This window comes from Ictalurus furcatus, chromosome 5 (assembly GCF_023375685.1).
Source record: "Ictalurus furcatus strain D&B chromosome 5, Billie_1.0, whole genome shotgun sequence".
NCBI classification, from domain to species: domain Eukaryota; kingdom Metazoa; phylum Chordata; class Actinopteri; order Siluriformes; family Ictaluridae; genus Ictalurus; species Ictalurus furcatus.
The window spans coordinates 22,205,502-22,221,897 of NC_071259.1; the positions used below are offsets into that span (position 1 = coordinate 22,205,502).

The window sequence follows — 16,396 nt, forward strand, 5'->3', positions numbered from 1 at the left end:
AAGTACTGGAAAACCTTGAAAATAGCCATATTTTATCTAGTGGTGCATAAAAAGTGCTTGAATTATAAAAGGACAACTAAATAATTTAAGGGGTGCACCATGGCTTAGTGTTTAGCATGTTCACCTCCAGGGTCCAGGGTTCGAGTCCCGCCGGGGCCATGTGGGTGCGGGGGTTTCCTCCGGGTACTTCAGTTTCCTCCCCCAGTCCCAAGACATGCATGGTAGGCTGATTGGCATGTCCAAAGTGTCCGTAGTGTATGAATGGGTGTGTGAGTGTGACGTGGACTGAATGGACTGGCACCCTGTACAGGGTGTACCCCGCCTTGTGCCCCATGCTCCCTGGGATACGCTCCAGGTTCCCCGTGACCCTGAAAAGTGTTGTAGGCTGATTGCCATTTCCAAATTGTCGATAATCTGTGAGTATGTGCGATTGTGCCCTGTGATGGGTTGGCTCCTCACCCTCATCCTGCAGGGTGTCCCCCTGCATTGTGCCCCAAGTCCCTGGGTTAGGCTCCAGGCACCCCACAACCCTGTGTAGGATAATCGGTACATAAAATGAATGGATGGTTTTTTGAATGGATTTTTTCATGAATGACAATTTGTTTGCATTCTTTAGGGAATTACAAAAAAAATTATTTAGGGAAAAGCAAAACACTCAAAATACAAAACACTACTATTTAAAAAGTAGTTCTAATAAGTGTTTGAACAAAAATAAATAATTTATCATGTTGTTTGTGTGGAAATTTTAATTATTGTGTGTAATGTTTATTTTCTCTTTTTTCATGAAGAGCGCAAACCAACTTGCATCCATAAATTTCAATAGAGAACAGTGAAAGCCCAGAGGAAACAAGGGTCCAAATAATACGTTCCGCCCTGGTTAGGAAGAACGATACACTGAAGTTTGTACTGTACGTGGCTAGCAGTTTCTTCTAATAACTGAATTCACAGTAGAAACTCTAATAAGCGAGACGGCAGCTCGTTTTAAAAGACGGGAAACCTTTGTAACTTCCGGTTTGCTGTCACTCCGAAATGGAATTCGCCCTGAACGCATCCGCACAATGACGTCATCAACTCGGTTCAATCCTGTGTTTTGTTCGGTTTAGACAAAACCGAAACCAAGCTCTGTTAAACTACTAATGTAGGAACACATGAACTTGGTGAGTATATAATTTATTTTTTTCAAATCACTTTGTCTAATTTTGAGCATATCTGATAATTCGGAGTCAAAAACGCGCCTGAGCAGAACTAAATTAACTGTCAGATAACCTAGCTAGCTAGCTCGGGTAAGTTAGCTGTAAAAGTTCAAATTATTAGCAAAGTTTGCATAACATTACATTATCGGTTGGCTGAGCCACTGAATTAGTGAACCATATTTACACAATATGTATGCTTAGTAATGTTTCTTAATTATATAAATGGGCCTAAATCAGTTAAGTTCAAGATTCATGCCATTATTGTTATATTTAAAATATGAATGATGAAAAAATCTAGCTAGTTCACTGATTTATTTATGCACTGTTTCCACTAATCACACTGCTCAGTGACAGTTTATTATCTCAGTCACGACACAGTTCATGTTAACGCTTTGCTGTTCGTGGCTGTGATTTTATTTGTTTTTATAACAGCACAGCTACACAGATTTACCCTGAATTGACTGACTCCTCTTCTAGACAGCTGGATAGTGCTGAAAAAATGAATGGTAACAACCTGTGCATTTTGCTCCTTCGTATCATCATAATCATCACTAGGCTTTCACCACACCGTCTACTCATTTTTTACTTTGAGTTGTTGTCATTTCTTCATTCAGCATGTCCCCTTTTTTTGCAGGCACTAGATCAAACGTTGAGCACATGATAAGTTTAGATCTAGATCGTAATTTGTTCCCCCTCTTCACTAAGAGGTTATTGTTAGTCTACTAAATTGCCCCTAAAACAATCTGCTAGTTTCTAGAGAAAGTATGATGCATACAAACTCAGATTATACATGAAGTCTGAATCAGCAGCTGTTTTTCCAAGTGTCTTTTATATTTATTTATTAAAAAGAATATATCTGGTTTATGGTTTTCTATTTATTACAGCTTGTACTGATTTTTATTCTTCCATTTAAGAGTTATGTGTATTTTTAGAAAGAATATTTACACATATAAAGGAAGATAGTTGTACCGTGTGCAAACTCTTCTAGTTCTGTTGAGGATTAGCGAGATTTTTTTTCCCTCTGACTGTGAGTGAATTTAAGAACTTCCTCAAGGCCTGTTCACACTGGGACGTTTTTTCAGCACATTAAACGGTCCGTTTAACGCCCCAGTGGCTGTTATTGGGAGTGTTCACACCCACACGGTTTACATGTGCCGTCAAAGCAATTTTTTTTAACGTCGGGGGTTAGATTTTTTTCGGTGTGCTGCGTTAAAAACTTCCCAACAAATGAGATTCGCGCTTTTGGTCACATGCCCTTCGCTGCTGAAGTTTAAACTATAGCTGCGTCCAAAATCGGGTACTGTGACAGTAAGTATTGAATTTGATACAGTACCTACTGCATTGCCGTTGAAACAGTACGTACTAATCACTATGTGTGTATTATGATTACAGTCCCGGACATACTACATCCGCCATGTTAGCATTGTAATGTGACCTTCAACGTCGTCATAAACACACCAATCTTAAATAAGTTAACAATTTATTTGGGTATTGTTAAACAAGTCCTGTTTAACCAAGGTTTAATACTTAAAAAAGAGCCAATGCTGTCTTCCGCGATTTTTATGTTTCTGAGCTCGTCCGCACCAATCCCGTTGCATTATAGGATTGTTTGACTCGTGTAGTGTGCATCGGTTGCATACTGCAAAATCTCACTGGAAGCAGTACACCACTGTTTCTTTTGTCCTTTCCTGCAAATATTTCACACCTCTGCTCAATGATAATCCGCTGATTGATTGATAGTTTATTGTATTTATTTTACATTTGGCATATACAGTAGGCGTGTTTGCATATATAGAGACATGAGCATATGGGCTACTCATAGTATTTCTATCATATGTGCATATAGCAGAAATAGTAAGAGTTGTATGATTAGTATGTGAATTCGATTTCAAATACTGTTGTGCTTCCTTCTTCTGACGAGCGGCTGTCAGAAATGGGAAGATGTGCTGTCAGAAATGGGAAGATGTGCAGCGTCACAGCTTGTGTACCAGGTTATTGCTGCATGTCAATAAGTGCCATCTGCTGTCAGGGAGTGAATTTGCAATGTCATTCAGCGCGTTGGCTGCGTTTAACGCATGGGTATAAGCGTAAAAAAATGCGTCAAAAAACAAACCGTTTAACGCGCTAAAAAAAAATGTCCTGGTGTGAACCGGGCTTCTGGTCCGTTTTTTGTTTAATGAAGTTGTGAACATTTGGTGGGATTGCAATTTTTGTGTTTTCATTTGCAAATAATGATCCAGTTGATTAAAACTTCATTGTTCTGTCTTCGAATCCATTCTTGAAATAATAACCTCATGTTGCATCTTTAATGTAGGACAGGACACTGACCAGCCTGAGGACACTGACACAAGAGTGCATAACCAACAGAAGGCGAATAAGAAAGGTGTCTTGTGCATAATGAATTACTGAATATAGGGTGTCTACACATATTACACTACTAAAATGAAAGAGGTTTTCAAACAGTGAAATAGATTTTGAATACATTTTAATTGATAGATACAGCTGGAGTCAGAGGTCAATCTGATGCAGAACGAGAGGACCTTGACAAATTAGATGGGAAGTGCATCAAAGGCAAGAATGAAAACGATGACGTGCCACATGCTGGGGAGAGCCCAAGACTGAGGAGGTCCAATGAGAAACAAAAAATAGGTATAATGTACCTAATAGGTATAATGTAATAGTGTATTATTGTATATACACCAATCAACCATAACATTAAAATCACTCACCAGTGAAGTGAATAACATTGATTATCTTGTTAGAGTGGCACCTGTCAAGGGGTGGGATATATTAGGCAGCAAGTGAACAGTCAAAAATTGATGTGTTGGAAGCAGGAAAAATGGGCAAACGTAAGGATCTGAACAACTTTGACTAGGGCCAAATTGTTATGGCTAGACAATTGGGTCAAAGCATCTCCAAAACGGCAGGTCTTGTGGGGTGTCCCCAATATGCATTAGTTAGTACCTACAAAAAGTGGTCAAAGGAAGGACAACCAGGGACATGGTCCTTGACACCCACTGTTGCACATGGGGAGTGAAGGCTAGTCCACTTGGTCCAGTCCCACAGAAGATCTAGTGTAGCACAAATTGCTGAAAAAAGTTCATGCTGGCTATGATAGAAAGGTGTCAGAATACACAGTGTATCACAGCTTGCTGTGTATGGGGCTGCGTTTAGAGTTTAGCAGACTGTCTACAGTACCCACGCTGACCCCTGTCCACCACCGAAAGTTTCTACAATTGTAAAAAAAAACATTGTTGCAGACCAAGTACACCCTGTACACCTTGTCTATAGAATTTAATTCCGAATAATTTGTTTTTACATTATTTCACTTCACTTAAGCCTGTTACCTTTCTTTAATATCCAGTGGTGATATTAACAACTTTACTATATCTGTCCATTTGATAGGTGGAGATGCAGACAGTGGTAATTCTGAAGAAGACGACGACGAAGAAGAAGAAGTAGAGTGTTACACTGATGATGGTGATTAAAATAGTGGGATTTTTAAAATTCCATTTGCATTTATTTAATCCACCACATCTACAGTAACATTACAGCCAGCATAATAGGTATAAAAAATGTATTACTATCATTTTGTATTTTGCATCCTTGTTTAAAGTCTGTTGTCTACTATATCAAGACATAGATGAAAGAAGTCAGGAGGAGGACTGTGGTGTTACCTCTTCAGAAATAAACCAGAGTGTGAAGAGCCCACAAAAGAAACATGTTAAACGTATGTACTATTGAATCTATTGTGTTATTGAATATGTGTGTTTGTTTATTTGCTCATGAGCCCCATTATTTATGATAACTTCTCAGCTAAAACAGACTTTAATTACACGATAAGCTGGCTATCATCATGAACATTTAATAGTGGCATCCAAGCCCTATAACCAGTTACCTACTGAATTCTCTGTGTGGTCATTAACAGTTAGGCAACTGCAAAGCAGATGAATACATTTCTGTTACAGTAGTGGATTTGTGTATATAATGAAGGAAGTGATTGAGGACAAAATGAATTTTACTCAGGGGCATGGGCAGGCTAGAACCAGCACTGGTTGTAGTTTGTCCAGGTTTGTAGATAACGTGTACCTGCATTTCCAGTAAGGCTGTTTTCACACAGTTAATGTATAACCATCAGAAGCTGTAGTCCTAATACATTTCCAGTTATTGGATTTTCATTGTTCTGTCTTCGAATCCATTCTTGAAATAATAACCTCATGTTGCATCTTTAATGTAGGACAGGACACTGAGCAGCCTGAGGACACTGACACAAGAGTGCATAACCAACAGAAGGCGAATAAGAAAGGTGTCTTTTGCATAATGAATTACTGAATATAGGGTGTCTACACATATTACACTACTAAAATGAAAGAGGTTTTCAAACAGTGAAATAGATTTTGAATACATTTTAATTGATAGATACAGCTGGAGTCAGAGGTCAATCTGATGCAGAACGAGAGGACCTTGACAAATTAGATGGGAAGTGCATCAAAGGCAAGAATGAAAGCGATGACGTGCCACATCCTGGGGAGGGCCCAAGACTGAGGAGGTCCAATGAGAAACAAAAAATAGGTATAATGTACTGCAGTGTATTATTGAATATACACCAATCAACCGTAACATTAAAACCACTCACCGGTGAAGTGAATAACATTGATTATCTTGTTACAGTGACACCTATCAAGGGGTGGGATATATTAGACAGCAAGTGAACAGTCAAAAGTTGATATGTTGGAAGCAGGACAAATGGGCAAGCGTAAGGATCTGAACAACTTTGACTAGGGCCAAATTATTATGGCTAGACAATTGGGTCAAAGCATCTCCAAAATGGCAGGTCTTGTGGGGTGTCCCCAGTATGCAATGACAGAAAGGAAAGTAAGACAGAAAGGTGTCTGAACACAGTGCATCACAGCTTGCTGCGTATGGGGCTGTGTAGCCGCAGACTGGTTAGAGTACCTATGCTGACCTTTGTCCACACCAAAGGTTTCTACAATTGTAAAAAACATTGTTGCAGACCAAGTACACCCTTTCATGGCAATAGTATTCCCTAATGGCAGTGGCCTCTTTCAGCAGGATAATGCGCCCTGCCACACTGCAAAAATTGTTCAGGAATGGTTTGAGGAAAATGATAAAGAGTTTAAGGTGTTGACTTAGCCTCCAAATTCACCAGATCTCAATCTGATGGAGCATCAGTGGGATGTGCAGCACACGGGGGACCTACACAATATTAGGCAGGTGGTTTTAATGTTATGGCTGATTATTAAAACCACCTGCCTAATATTGTGTAGGTCCCCCTTGTGCTGCCAAAAAGCTATGACTCGTCGAGGCATGGATTCCACAAGACCTCTGAAGGTGTGCTGTGGTATCTGGTACCAAGATGTTAGCATCAGATCCTGTAAGCCCTGTAGGTTGCGAGGTGGGGTCTCCACAGATCGGACTTGTTTATCCAGCACGTCCCACAGATGGTCGATCATACCAGATGGGCTAGCCTTCCCTCCCCATGCACATCAATGAATTTTGGGAGCCCATGACCCTGTCACCAGTTCACCGATTGTCCTTCCTTGTAGCCGTCACAATTTGACACTTGGCAAAATCGCGCAGATACTTACGCTTGCCCCTTTTTACTTTGCTTCCAACACATCAACTTCAAGAATTGACTGTTCACTTGCTGCCTAATATATCCCACACCTTGACGGGTACCATTGTAATGAGATAATCAATGTTATTCACTTCACCTGTCAGTGGTCAATTGTTTCATAACATTGTTTCAATTGAGTCTTCCACCTTAGACTGTGAATGCAGTATTTGGAATACATTTTTCTTTAAATATTTTCTTAGCACCCATGATAGATGGTAGATTTAGACATGTGTTTTGTGTGATTGTACTACAGCACATCTGGGCGAAGGCGACGTGCGTGGCCATGTTGAAACAAAAAAGAGCCCAACTGCTGCTGATACTTCCAGTAAGTATTGTTTTTGACTTGTATGATTAGTAGCACCAACAGTTGCTATGCAAATTACGCAGAAATAGCATTTTTATTTTTTAGTATAGCATTGTTGTTGTTGTTACAGACATATTATTGTTTTCTCTCACACACAGGATGGTACATATCATTTTTTCTGCTTGCTCTTGTGGGTGTGGTTGTGGTTCTGTGGTTTCTGAGTACCTCATCTCCACCCTTGCAAAAACAGTTTAATTTGCTGGAGGTGTTTTGTCAAGAAATGGACAAGGTCAAAGCCAGTTTCCCCAGCCAGCATCGTGAACTGTGGAGGAGAAGCAGGATCCACCTCCAGAAACATCTCAACCTGACTGATCCAACTGAACCAGTGAGTCTCATCCTAACTTCTGGTCGTGCTGCTGAGAAGACTCTGGGTTGTCTGGCTCACCAGTTAGCTGCGGCGTTTTCTAACGCTCTCAACTCCTCAGTCTTGGGTATTGATGGATCTAGCAAAAGTGAAGATGGCAGTGACCAGGTTAAGCTGGACATTGATAAAGCGCTGAAAGAGGCTTTTGAAGGTGGCACACAAGCAGCTGTTATTCACCGTTTTGAAGAGCTTCCTCCTGGATCTACACTCATCTTCTACCGCTACTGTGATCATGAGAATTCTGCCTTTAAGAAAGTCTTTTTGGCTTTCACTGTCATGCTACAGAAAGAGATGGATTTCCCACCTAATGTCAGTCTGGGACTGGTGGAGGAGGTAGTGCAAGAGTATTTAACAGAGAAGTTTGTCTCCTCTGAAAAGACGGCTAAGTTTAACCAGATGGATTTAGACAAGCTAAGTGGGCTGTGGAGTAGAATCTCCCATCTCATCCTACCGGTAACTGCAGAGCAGAAGATTGAACAGCACGGCTGTCAAACATAAAGGTGACTTTCTGTGAACTGAACTGGAGGCTTATTATAGTTATTCTACAGAAATGGTCGGGGGAAATCTACAGGGATCCACTGATTCATAGTTTCAACATAGTCCTCTCTCTCTCTGTGTGTGTGTGTGTGTGAGTGAGAGAGTGTGTATGTGTGAGGGAGGGTGTGTGCGACTGATAATACTTGAATTAATTTGAAAATGCCTTAAGGTGGCATATTACAGTTTGTATAGCTTGAAATTATATAAGCTTGTGGAATTTTTAATGATACATTAGAAAATCAGTCATTTGGAATATTGCAATGGATCTGGCTAGTTTAATCATTTCTGGCTTCTGACTACATTTTTCTACACAATCTCCTTTTCCCTGAAAGGCAACTCAGAGGGCATATGAAGTTTCAACAGTGGGTGGTGTTAGGAGCATGTGGAAGGCTGTTTTCTTTGCAGTTGCACTTCACCTTGCAGGCAGAAGTGAGCTCAACAAATAACAAACTGCACCTTCAAGTCTGTGGGAGAAGAAATTGCACTGTAAATGGACTGTTATTCACTGAAAATGTTTTGAGCAGTTAGCATTCTTTATATGGAAACTTGCATTACATTATTCTTTTAATGAAATAAAAGAATAAACATTTTAATTGTTTTAATTTGATTGTTGATTTTGTTTCTGCAGGGTAAATTTAATAAATGCAACTTTTGATCCATGTATAAATAAATGTATGAATAAACCATTTGGGAATAAGCTGTTTATTCATTAAATGGTTGTGAGGTCGTGTTGCTTGATATTATAAAGACCGTAACAATAATGTTGTAATATTTAGTAGGTAGTATATTGTGTCCTCCAGTTCGAATTATTTGATGCCTCTCCCCCACAGTTATATAGGCTGAGAGAGAGAGAGTACAGAGTAGTTACATTTTGCAGCAGGTCATAACAAACTTAATGCTTTATTACTGCTTTTAATCTATGACTGACAACAAACTCATTTCTGATCACAGCTCTGTTCTCGTAACTTTTCATTTTAATTCCTAAAATGAAAAAAATAATAAACCTATCAGCAGGGTTTATGATATTTACTACATTAAGAAGTACATTTCACATTTTGCATGAAATTCAAGACTGGAATCACCAAATGCTAATGTTTAGGTGTGGGCAATATGACTACAATCTTATTTTACAATAACGATACGTTTTCACAGGGAGGTCTATCAGTAGTATTCAAGTAAGAAATACTACAGAAACTGAATAAAGCAATGAAATGTAAAATAAAATAGACTTCACTGTATGACACATACAGTGATTCCTGTTAAATTTACTGAAGTTATTTAGTCATATGAGTGTGTGAGTGATTTTTCTTTTTGTCTTTTGTTGTTTGATTAACATTAATGGCACAGACAGCAGCAGGTTTATTAGACTGCTACGACCTAATGCACAGATCCAATCAGGGGTGGATTTAGTGATTTGGGGGCCCTAGGCAAAACATAAGAATGCGGTCTTCATTTCAGTTTTTTAACACTGATATTAAAATTTTCAGCATATGTTATTTCGCATTATCAATATCAATCATTGGGGTGGACTAGGACCAAAAAGTGGCCCTGGACTTTCTGGCCCAGAACGGACCACCACGCCACTCATGAAGTAAGCGTTCTGATGGGCATTTTAGCGTATGGATTTTTAGAAAAAATATAATTAATTAGTGAAAAGTAAAAAATAAAACTTTCTTAACCATAAGTTTAAGCAGCGAGTTTACATTCACTTAAGACATAACCGATTGTGTTTGCATGAATACTCTTCCAGACCTGCATTTTGACATGATGTGTGTGTATTTATTTGACCGTCCAAGAGTAATAAGCCTCTAAAGAGAACCTGATACTCGCACGATGAGGCGGTTTTCTGTGCACGCGCTTCAAGTGTGTCAGGCTTGGAGGCATTGGTTAACTTCTTATCTTAATTTTTGTTGTTATTTTTATTTTATCTTTCTTTTCATGTTACACATGACGCGGACGCGATTGTACTCGGAAAAATTTCCGAGTCCAAAATGTCCGAGTCCGTGTCAAATTCGAGTACAAATTTATCCGAACGCGTGACAAATCCGAGTTCGTTTATAATTGGACTCGAGTCTGAGTACCCAACTCTACTGATGTTTATGAAGTAATTTGTAACTGTAACGGACTACATTTTAAAAGTAACCAGTAAGCTATAGTACACAGTACATATACGTTCGCCATTTCTAACTCATCTCTGCTGTCTGGTGTCTGATGTATATTGTTTCCGGAAATGACTGGTGTTCACACAAATGTGTCCCCCAGGAAACATTTCTTACTTCCCCTTTACCGCTAGTTAGTTGTGTTGGATTGAATTAAAGTTTTATTAAAAGTGGTCTGATTTCATGTGACTCAGATGGATCGCGTCGATTTGGAAAGAGAGAGTGCTGAATTGAGAAGAAGCACCAGACAGTTGCGGAATAAAGGTCTGTTTGTACAGAGTTTAAATCAAATGATCATAGATGCCCGTTAGCTTTTTAGCTCGCGTGTAGTTTCTGCATGGATCTGAACTTTATGTATGGACTTAAGGCATGTAAGCTGTCTAATGGCGGCTCTACTACTTATTAAAGTGATAGTTTTGGTGAATATGTGGACCGAACAGTTGGGCTTCATAGATTTAACGATACTTTTGCGATCAGAAAACAATATGAAAGGACTCGGCGGCGGAACGGGCAAATAATGCAGTTACTTTCGTTTTGCTCCTGCTCGCAGTAGCTTAAGCGAAACTTGTACAGATAAAGAAAGGGGGGAAAAGCCCAGGGCACAGTTTTTGTGTCGAAGGCTAGCAGGAGTTAATAGACTCTTATGAAGAATAAACATGAGTTATTTTTGTGTTTAGGAGTCTTTGCAATTGACTTGAGACCGAGAGGAGCGCTGAAGAGGAAGAGAAACATCACAGCTTTTACCACCACTGAAGAGTGTGGCTCAGATGAAGGTAGCCATGAGTGAAAAGCTTTTAGATTGATTTACTTTATACAAATAAAGTTTCTGACTCTATTTGCTATTCACATGTCAGCCGTCTAACCCATCCCATAATGTGAAGCAACTATCATGTCACTGCTTACCTGTGTTCTGTATTATTCTAAAAAAATAAATATCATATTTCTCACAAGCACCGGTCCTCTCTTATGGACTCTTCTTGTCGGAAATGGGATGGCAGTGTCAAAAGCTTGATTCTGTGGCTATTTTTGTGTGGATTTCAGCATTGGTTTGGGATCACTGTCCAGCTGAAAGCTCCATCCACAACCCAGTTGTATAGACAGCCAGATTTTTACTTTCCTTCATGGGGCCATGATGCCACGTTTCCTAACACAGTTCCCAGGGCCTTTGGAATAAAAACAGACCCATAACATCACAGATGTTAACTCTACTTAACAGTTGTATATCCATCCTTCTTCTTATATCAAATGCACATTTCATGTTTTGTTTTGTTTTTCTTTTCAAAAAGCTCTCTTCTTCTCTCATGTGACCTTAGAACCCAGCCAAAGAACATCTAGAATGATATACCTGATATATCATTAAGTATATCATTCTAGACAAGTCCAGGTGCTTATACTTGTGATGAGATGGAAGAGGAAGCTTTTGTTCTGGTACAACTTTGAGAAGAATAGTTTGTTGACATGGAGGTGGTGTCTGATTGTATATTTGGATACTTGGTAATGCTAAATGCTTTCATTTTCTGCTAATCTTCCAACAGTCATCCACAGATGACTTTCTTGGCCTCTCTGACCATCGGTCTCAGTGTATGTGGGGGCAAAATACAATTTAGTCCTCTTCCAGGCAGGTTCCTTACAGCTCTGGTTGTTTTCAATTACAGTGGATTTCAATATCAGTGGATATTTGAATTTTCTGGCATTTTATAGACATTGCCTGATTTACCAAGCGCAACACACTTTTGTCTTTTTCATTTCTGTACTTTCTAATCTTCTTTATGTTGATGAATGACTAATGGAATTTAGCCTTTGTGTGTTATACCCTGGTATGTCTAGGGCTGCCAGTAAAAAAAAAGAGATCTTTTTGACAAGGATTTTAAAAAATTGTCTTCAGTAAAAGGTTAGTTTTTCAGCATTAGATTAAGCTAATTGACCACAAAGAGGTTTTTGTCTAACCACCCCCCCCCCCCCCACCACCACCCATCTTTACCAATGGTACATTTGACTTTGTATATAATATGTTTGCTTTCTCTTAATGAGTATATGTTCTACATTACATGTATTATATTAAATATATTACAATGTATATTTCAAACAGGATCTCCAGATAAGGTCTCCAAGCTTCAGATGGAGAAGGACGCAGAAGATGGACATGAGAATGGGGACCAAAATAATACAGTGGAAATGGATGCGGAGGAACATGAAGATCAGAACGAAGACATGAGTTCAGAGGATGAAAGTGAAAATTGTGAGGCAGTCATGAAGAGTAAGACTTTTAATACCCCCCTTTTATATTAAAATTGAGTTAAATCAGTCAGAAACTTGTTGGAGAGGTAGGGACCAAACTCACTGTCTGTGTGCCTGTTCCAGCAAAACCTCTCATCCAGGAGGAAAGGGTGATCAGAACACTGCGTGTGGGGAATCTGGAAACGGAGGAGATGAGGGCATTCTTACGGCGGCAAAGCAACTCGCATCAAAAGTCACAGGCACCAGAGCTGTCCAAACTGACAGGGTGTGGAGACACAGTTCATGGTTCTCAGATTTTATCAAGAGGTTTGTCAACATTTTGTCTTTGAGATAGAACTTTATACACATTTCTATATACACATTTTCCGTTTATTTTTCTCATGGCGTTTGATTTTCTCCACAGAACCCTCCAGAACAGGCTCTGCTTCTATCAATCTCAAACCACAGGAGAACAGGACAGACATTTTGACAGTGAGGAGCAGCATAAGACAGTATCACAACAAAATGGAGGAGAAAGCCAGAGGTTAGAATCATATTGCATTCAGACTAGCAAGCAACACAATCACTAATTGCACTCCCAGTTTATAGTGGTCACAACTATTCTAGCTTGTAGACATGTAAGGTCCTGTGTTTTTTCTGTTCCGTATATTTTGTAGTGCATAAATATACACTATATCATACACAATAATTTTACATATCACTGTATTACCTTTGTTTTGTTAAAATATGTGTAAATTAAGGTAGGTACAGGTAAACATGAAACTTTAATAAGAGGAAGTGTTTATTTTCCTGCTTACCCTAAACACAGTTGAATGTGAGTTGAAGTTGGGAGACTAGAGAATAGACATAACATAATCCCTAACTTTTCATAACTTTGCAATGACTGCAGGACATCCTACACAAAATGACTGGTCTAAGGAATATACTGGTGCCAGCCATTTGGATTTGTTACTTTAAATCATCATAGTTAATTTGCATACAATTGAACAAAGTTTCAATTCACTTGTCAATGTAAGGGTTAGGAAGTCCCATAGGAAATAATTGGTGGACTCTTTTTTTTGTTGCTTTCTTGCTTGCTTGTGTAAATGCAGGTTAAGTGCTTTTATTTCACAGGTATATCTCTAAGTATTTCCTTGCCTTCTTTGTCCTTTACTTTGTTTACTGTAGGTGTTTCTGCTGCTGATCATCAGGGCAGGGACAGGTATCCATATGTGAAAGGTCACGCAACACACACCTACAAGACAAATAACCTTCCTGCTGAAAAACAGTCCCTAGACCACACAAACACAGGTAGGATTCTCAGCTCTCAGCTTTGTTTGAGTGCTAATAGAGATGAACATTTAAAATTTTGTCTCTTCCTTGTAGAATTAAGGAAAAAATTTACCACAAAAGTAGGTTCAACGCCCCCCTCAAGAGGTATTATCTCCATTCCACACAGCTTGACTTTTCATTATGTTTGATGATGATGCAGTAACTGGTGTTATTTGTCTCTACAGCAGATGTATGGGGTGTATGCAGGTGGCTTCAGTGGGCTGTGCTCCTGCTGGCCTCACTTGTGTTGGGCTTAATGGCTTATCAACACTTTCCGTCCTCATCCAGAACAAATGAACATCACAACAGATTGTTGTACAGTGCATCTTTCGAAACCCACTTGGCTGAACTAAAGCTGTTATTCCCTAGCCAGCGACCGGAACTCTGGAAAAGGACTGAGATCCATCTTAAGCGCCACCTTAATCTGACCGATCCAACTGAACCAGTGAGTCTCATCCTAACCTCTGGTCAAGCGGCTGAGAAGACTCTGGGTTGTCTGGCTCAACAGTTAGCTGAGGCGTTTTCTAACGCTTTCAACTCCTCAGTACTGGGTATTGATGGAACCAGCAAAAGTGTACAAGACAGCGACCAGGTTAAGCTGGACATTGATAAAGCGCTGAAAGAGGCCTTTGAAGGTGGCACACAGGCAGCTGTTATTCACCGTTTTGAAGAGCTTCCTCCTGGATCTACACTCATCTTCTACCGCTACTGTGATCATGAGAATTCTGCCTTTAAGAAAGTCTTTTTGGTTTTCACTGTGATGCTCCCTGTTGCTGAGCTAGATTTCAAACTCAGTCTGAATGAAGTGGAAGAGCAGGTACAAGAGTACTTAAAAAAGAAGTTTGTCTCCTCTGACGGGACTGTTGAGTTTAACCAGATGGATGTAGACAAGCTAAGTGGGCTGTGGAGCAGAATCTCCCATCTCATCCTACCAGTAACTGCAGAGCAGAAGATCGAACATCATGGATGTGGGGAGTGAGAGTTTTCACACCAGTATTATGCTACTGGATGGTAATAATTCTATTAGTGCAGTTAAATGGCTGGTGATATGTTTGTTTAGCCAGGTTGTTCTAGACATCTGAAACATATCTAATTGTCAAAACTAAATCTGTGAGGCTATGTTTAAAAGATGTGCAGGATCTTTGTAAAATAGTATTACTTTTTTTTTTCTTCAAACATCTTACACATATGCAATGGGCTCTTTGGAAGGTTAATGTCATTTAATGTCATGGCACCAGTGTTGGAATAATGCCATGATAAATATATTGTTTGGTATGCAGTTTTGTCCTAGTGTAAGGTACAACATTCCTTCTTCATTCAGCTTTACTTCTGATTTTTGTTATAGCTCTAATATACTTTCTCCAAAATAGCTAGAGTTGTCAGGGATCTCAACAAGGCTCAATTTTAACTGGAGTGCAGGTGTACGGGTCAGCTCCTTGGACCAGATGACTGAATTTATTTTTAGCGGTTCATATTATTGAATTTAGTACAAGTTTTGTTGAGGTAAGGCTGTTTTTTAAGCTTTGCTCTGGCCTAATATTGTGCACTTCACTAAATGTATAATGATTAAAAAAAGAATGTCTTTTTTTATATACTTGTTTGGTATTTTTCTTGTTGCTGTTATATACTTGTTGGAATAGAGACATGTGTACTTAATAAACTACTTTTTCATTGGATCAGATATGCAGTTCAAGGAAGAAAAAAGCTAGATTTATTTGTAAGAGTAGAAAATAAAGTTATGGTCTTGTCTAAGAATATGAACCAGATTTTTTTTCTATAAATCTTTAGAAAGTATTCACATATGTGCATCTGTAGCATACGGGCAATTAAAATGTTCCCTTGTACTCAGAAATCTATCGTTTTGGAAGAACAATGTTTGAGCTCTATAAATTTTTTAAAAATATGTTAGTACTTAACATACACTATATGGCTAAAAGTATGTGGACAACTGACCATCACATCCTTATGTGAAGGAGTTGATCATCCCTTTCCAGATTTAGCCCCCCTTTGCTGTTATAATAACCTCCAATCTTCTAAGAAGGGGACTGTGACTGTGGGGATTTGCCCATTGAGCCATAAGAGCATTAATGAGGTCAGGTAAAGAGGCCTGGGGAATGGTCGGTATTGCAGTTCATGTCAAAGATGTTCAGTAGGATTGAGGTCAGGGCTCTGTGCAGGCCACGCAAGTTCTCCCACTCCAAACTTGGCAAACCATGTCTTTATAGACCTCATTTTGTGCACGGGGGCACATGTTAGGACCATTTAGTTCCAGGGAAGCGAATGTATGCTACAGCATACAAAGACATTCTAGACAATTGTGTACTTACAACTTTGTGAAAACTGATTAGGAAAGACCCTCATATGGGTGTGATTGCCTTTTGGCCAGATAGTATAAATTCAAAACTGCATTACACATTAACAATAAAGGTCATAGGTTGCAACTTTCCAAACAGAAAGTCTTAGTAAATCAGTTACGCAGTTTTATCGAACATTCCAACACCGTGTAAGCACAGTTCTGGTCAGTTAGGCTTTCCCAAATATCTGTGCTAATTATTTCCACACAAATAGGTAAGTTACACATAATCACAAATT

At 39.2% G+C, this 16,396-nt stretch overlaps 2 protein-coding genes across 5 annotated transcripts; both read left to right on the plus strand.

Moving 5' to 3' along the window:
- The first annotated feature begins 905 nt into the window (after positions 1 to 905).
- Positions 906 to 9,645, plus strand: zgc:112962 (uncharacterized protein LOC548348 homolog). 3 transcript variants are annotated; one of them, XM_053625265.1, is made up of 11 exons: positions 911 to 1,157; positions 1,626 to 1,699; positions 3,508 to 3,576; positions 3,690 to 3,842; positions 4,599 to 4,673; positions 4,831 to 4,923; positions 5,431 to 5,499; positions 5,613 to 5,765; positions 7,085 to 7,156; positions 7,294 to 8,059; positions 8,429 to 9,645. In XM_053625265.1, exons 2-10 carry the CDS (start codon positions 1,693 to 1,695, stop codon positions 8,055 to 8,057), a joined length of 1,455 nt encoding a protein of 484 aa, XP_053481240.1. In that variant the 5' UTR covers positions 911 to 1,157; positions 1,626 to 1,692; the 3' UTR covers positions 8,058 to 8,059; positions 8,429 to 9,645. The 3 variants fall into 3 exon arrangements, with proteins under 3 accessions (XP_053481241.1, XP_053481240.1, XP_053481239.1); XM_053625266.1 differs by having other exon boundaries at positions 906 to 1,157; positions 4,837 to 4,923; positions 7,294 to 9,645; XM_053625264.1 differs by having other exon boundaries at positions 7,294 to 9,644.
- An 86-nt stretch (positions 9,646 to 9,731) lies between these two features.
- si:dkeyp-82a1.6 (torsin-1A-interacting protein 2) lies at positions 9,732 to 15,559 on the plus strand. 2 transcript variants are annotated; one of them, XM_053625269.1, is made up of 8 exons: positions 9,732 to 10,519; positions 10,933 to 11,028; positions 12,345 to 12,512; positions 12,617 to 12,799; positions 12,897 to 13,016; positions 13,661 to 13,783; positions 13,859 to 13,909; positions 13,993 to 15,559. In XM_053625269.1, the coding sequence occupies exons 1-8, from the start codon at positions 10,450 to 10,452 to the stop codon at positions 14,781 to 14,783; spliced, it is 1,602 nt and encodes a 533-aa protein (XP_053481244.1). In that variant the 5' UTR covers positions 9,732 to 10,449; the 3' UTR covers positions 14,784 to 15,559. The 2 variants fall into 2 exon arrangements, with proteins under 2 accessions (XP_053481244.1, XP_053481243.1); XM_053625268.1 differs by having other exon boundaries at positions 9,733 to 10,519; positions 13,990 to 15,559.
- Positions 15,560 to 16,396: the final 837 nt, after the last annotated feature.

Bases quoted from the DNA above. Each gene is read 5' to 3' on its own strand.
- zgc:112962 (XM_053625265.1), top strand. The intron at 3,577-3,689 runs GTGTCTTGTGCA...TTTAATTGATAG, and splicing joins ACAGAAGGCGAATAAGAAAG to ATACAGCTGGAGTCAGAGGT. The intron at 3,843-4,598 runs GTATAATGTACC...TCCATTTGATAG, and splicing joins CAATGAGAAACAAAAAATAG to GTGGAGATGCAGACAGTGGT.
- si:dkeyp-82a1.6 (XM_053625268.1), top strand. From the start codon at position 10,450: ATGGATCGCGTCGATTTGGAAAGAGAGAGTGCTGAATTGAGAAGAAGC. The intron at 13,017-13,660 runs GTTAGAATCATA...TGTTTACTGTAG, and splicing joins AATGGAGGAGAAAGCCAGAG to GTGTTTCTGCTGCTGATCAT. The intron at 13,910-13,989 runs GTATTATCTCCA...TTGTCTCTACAG, and splicing joins TTCAACGCCCCCCTCAAGAG to CAGATGTATGGGGTGTATGC.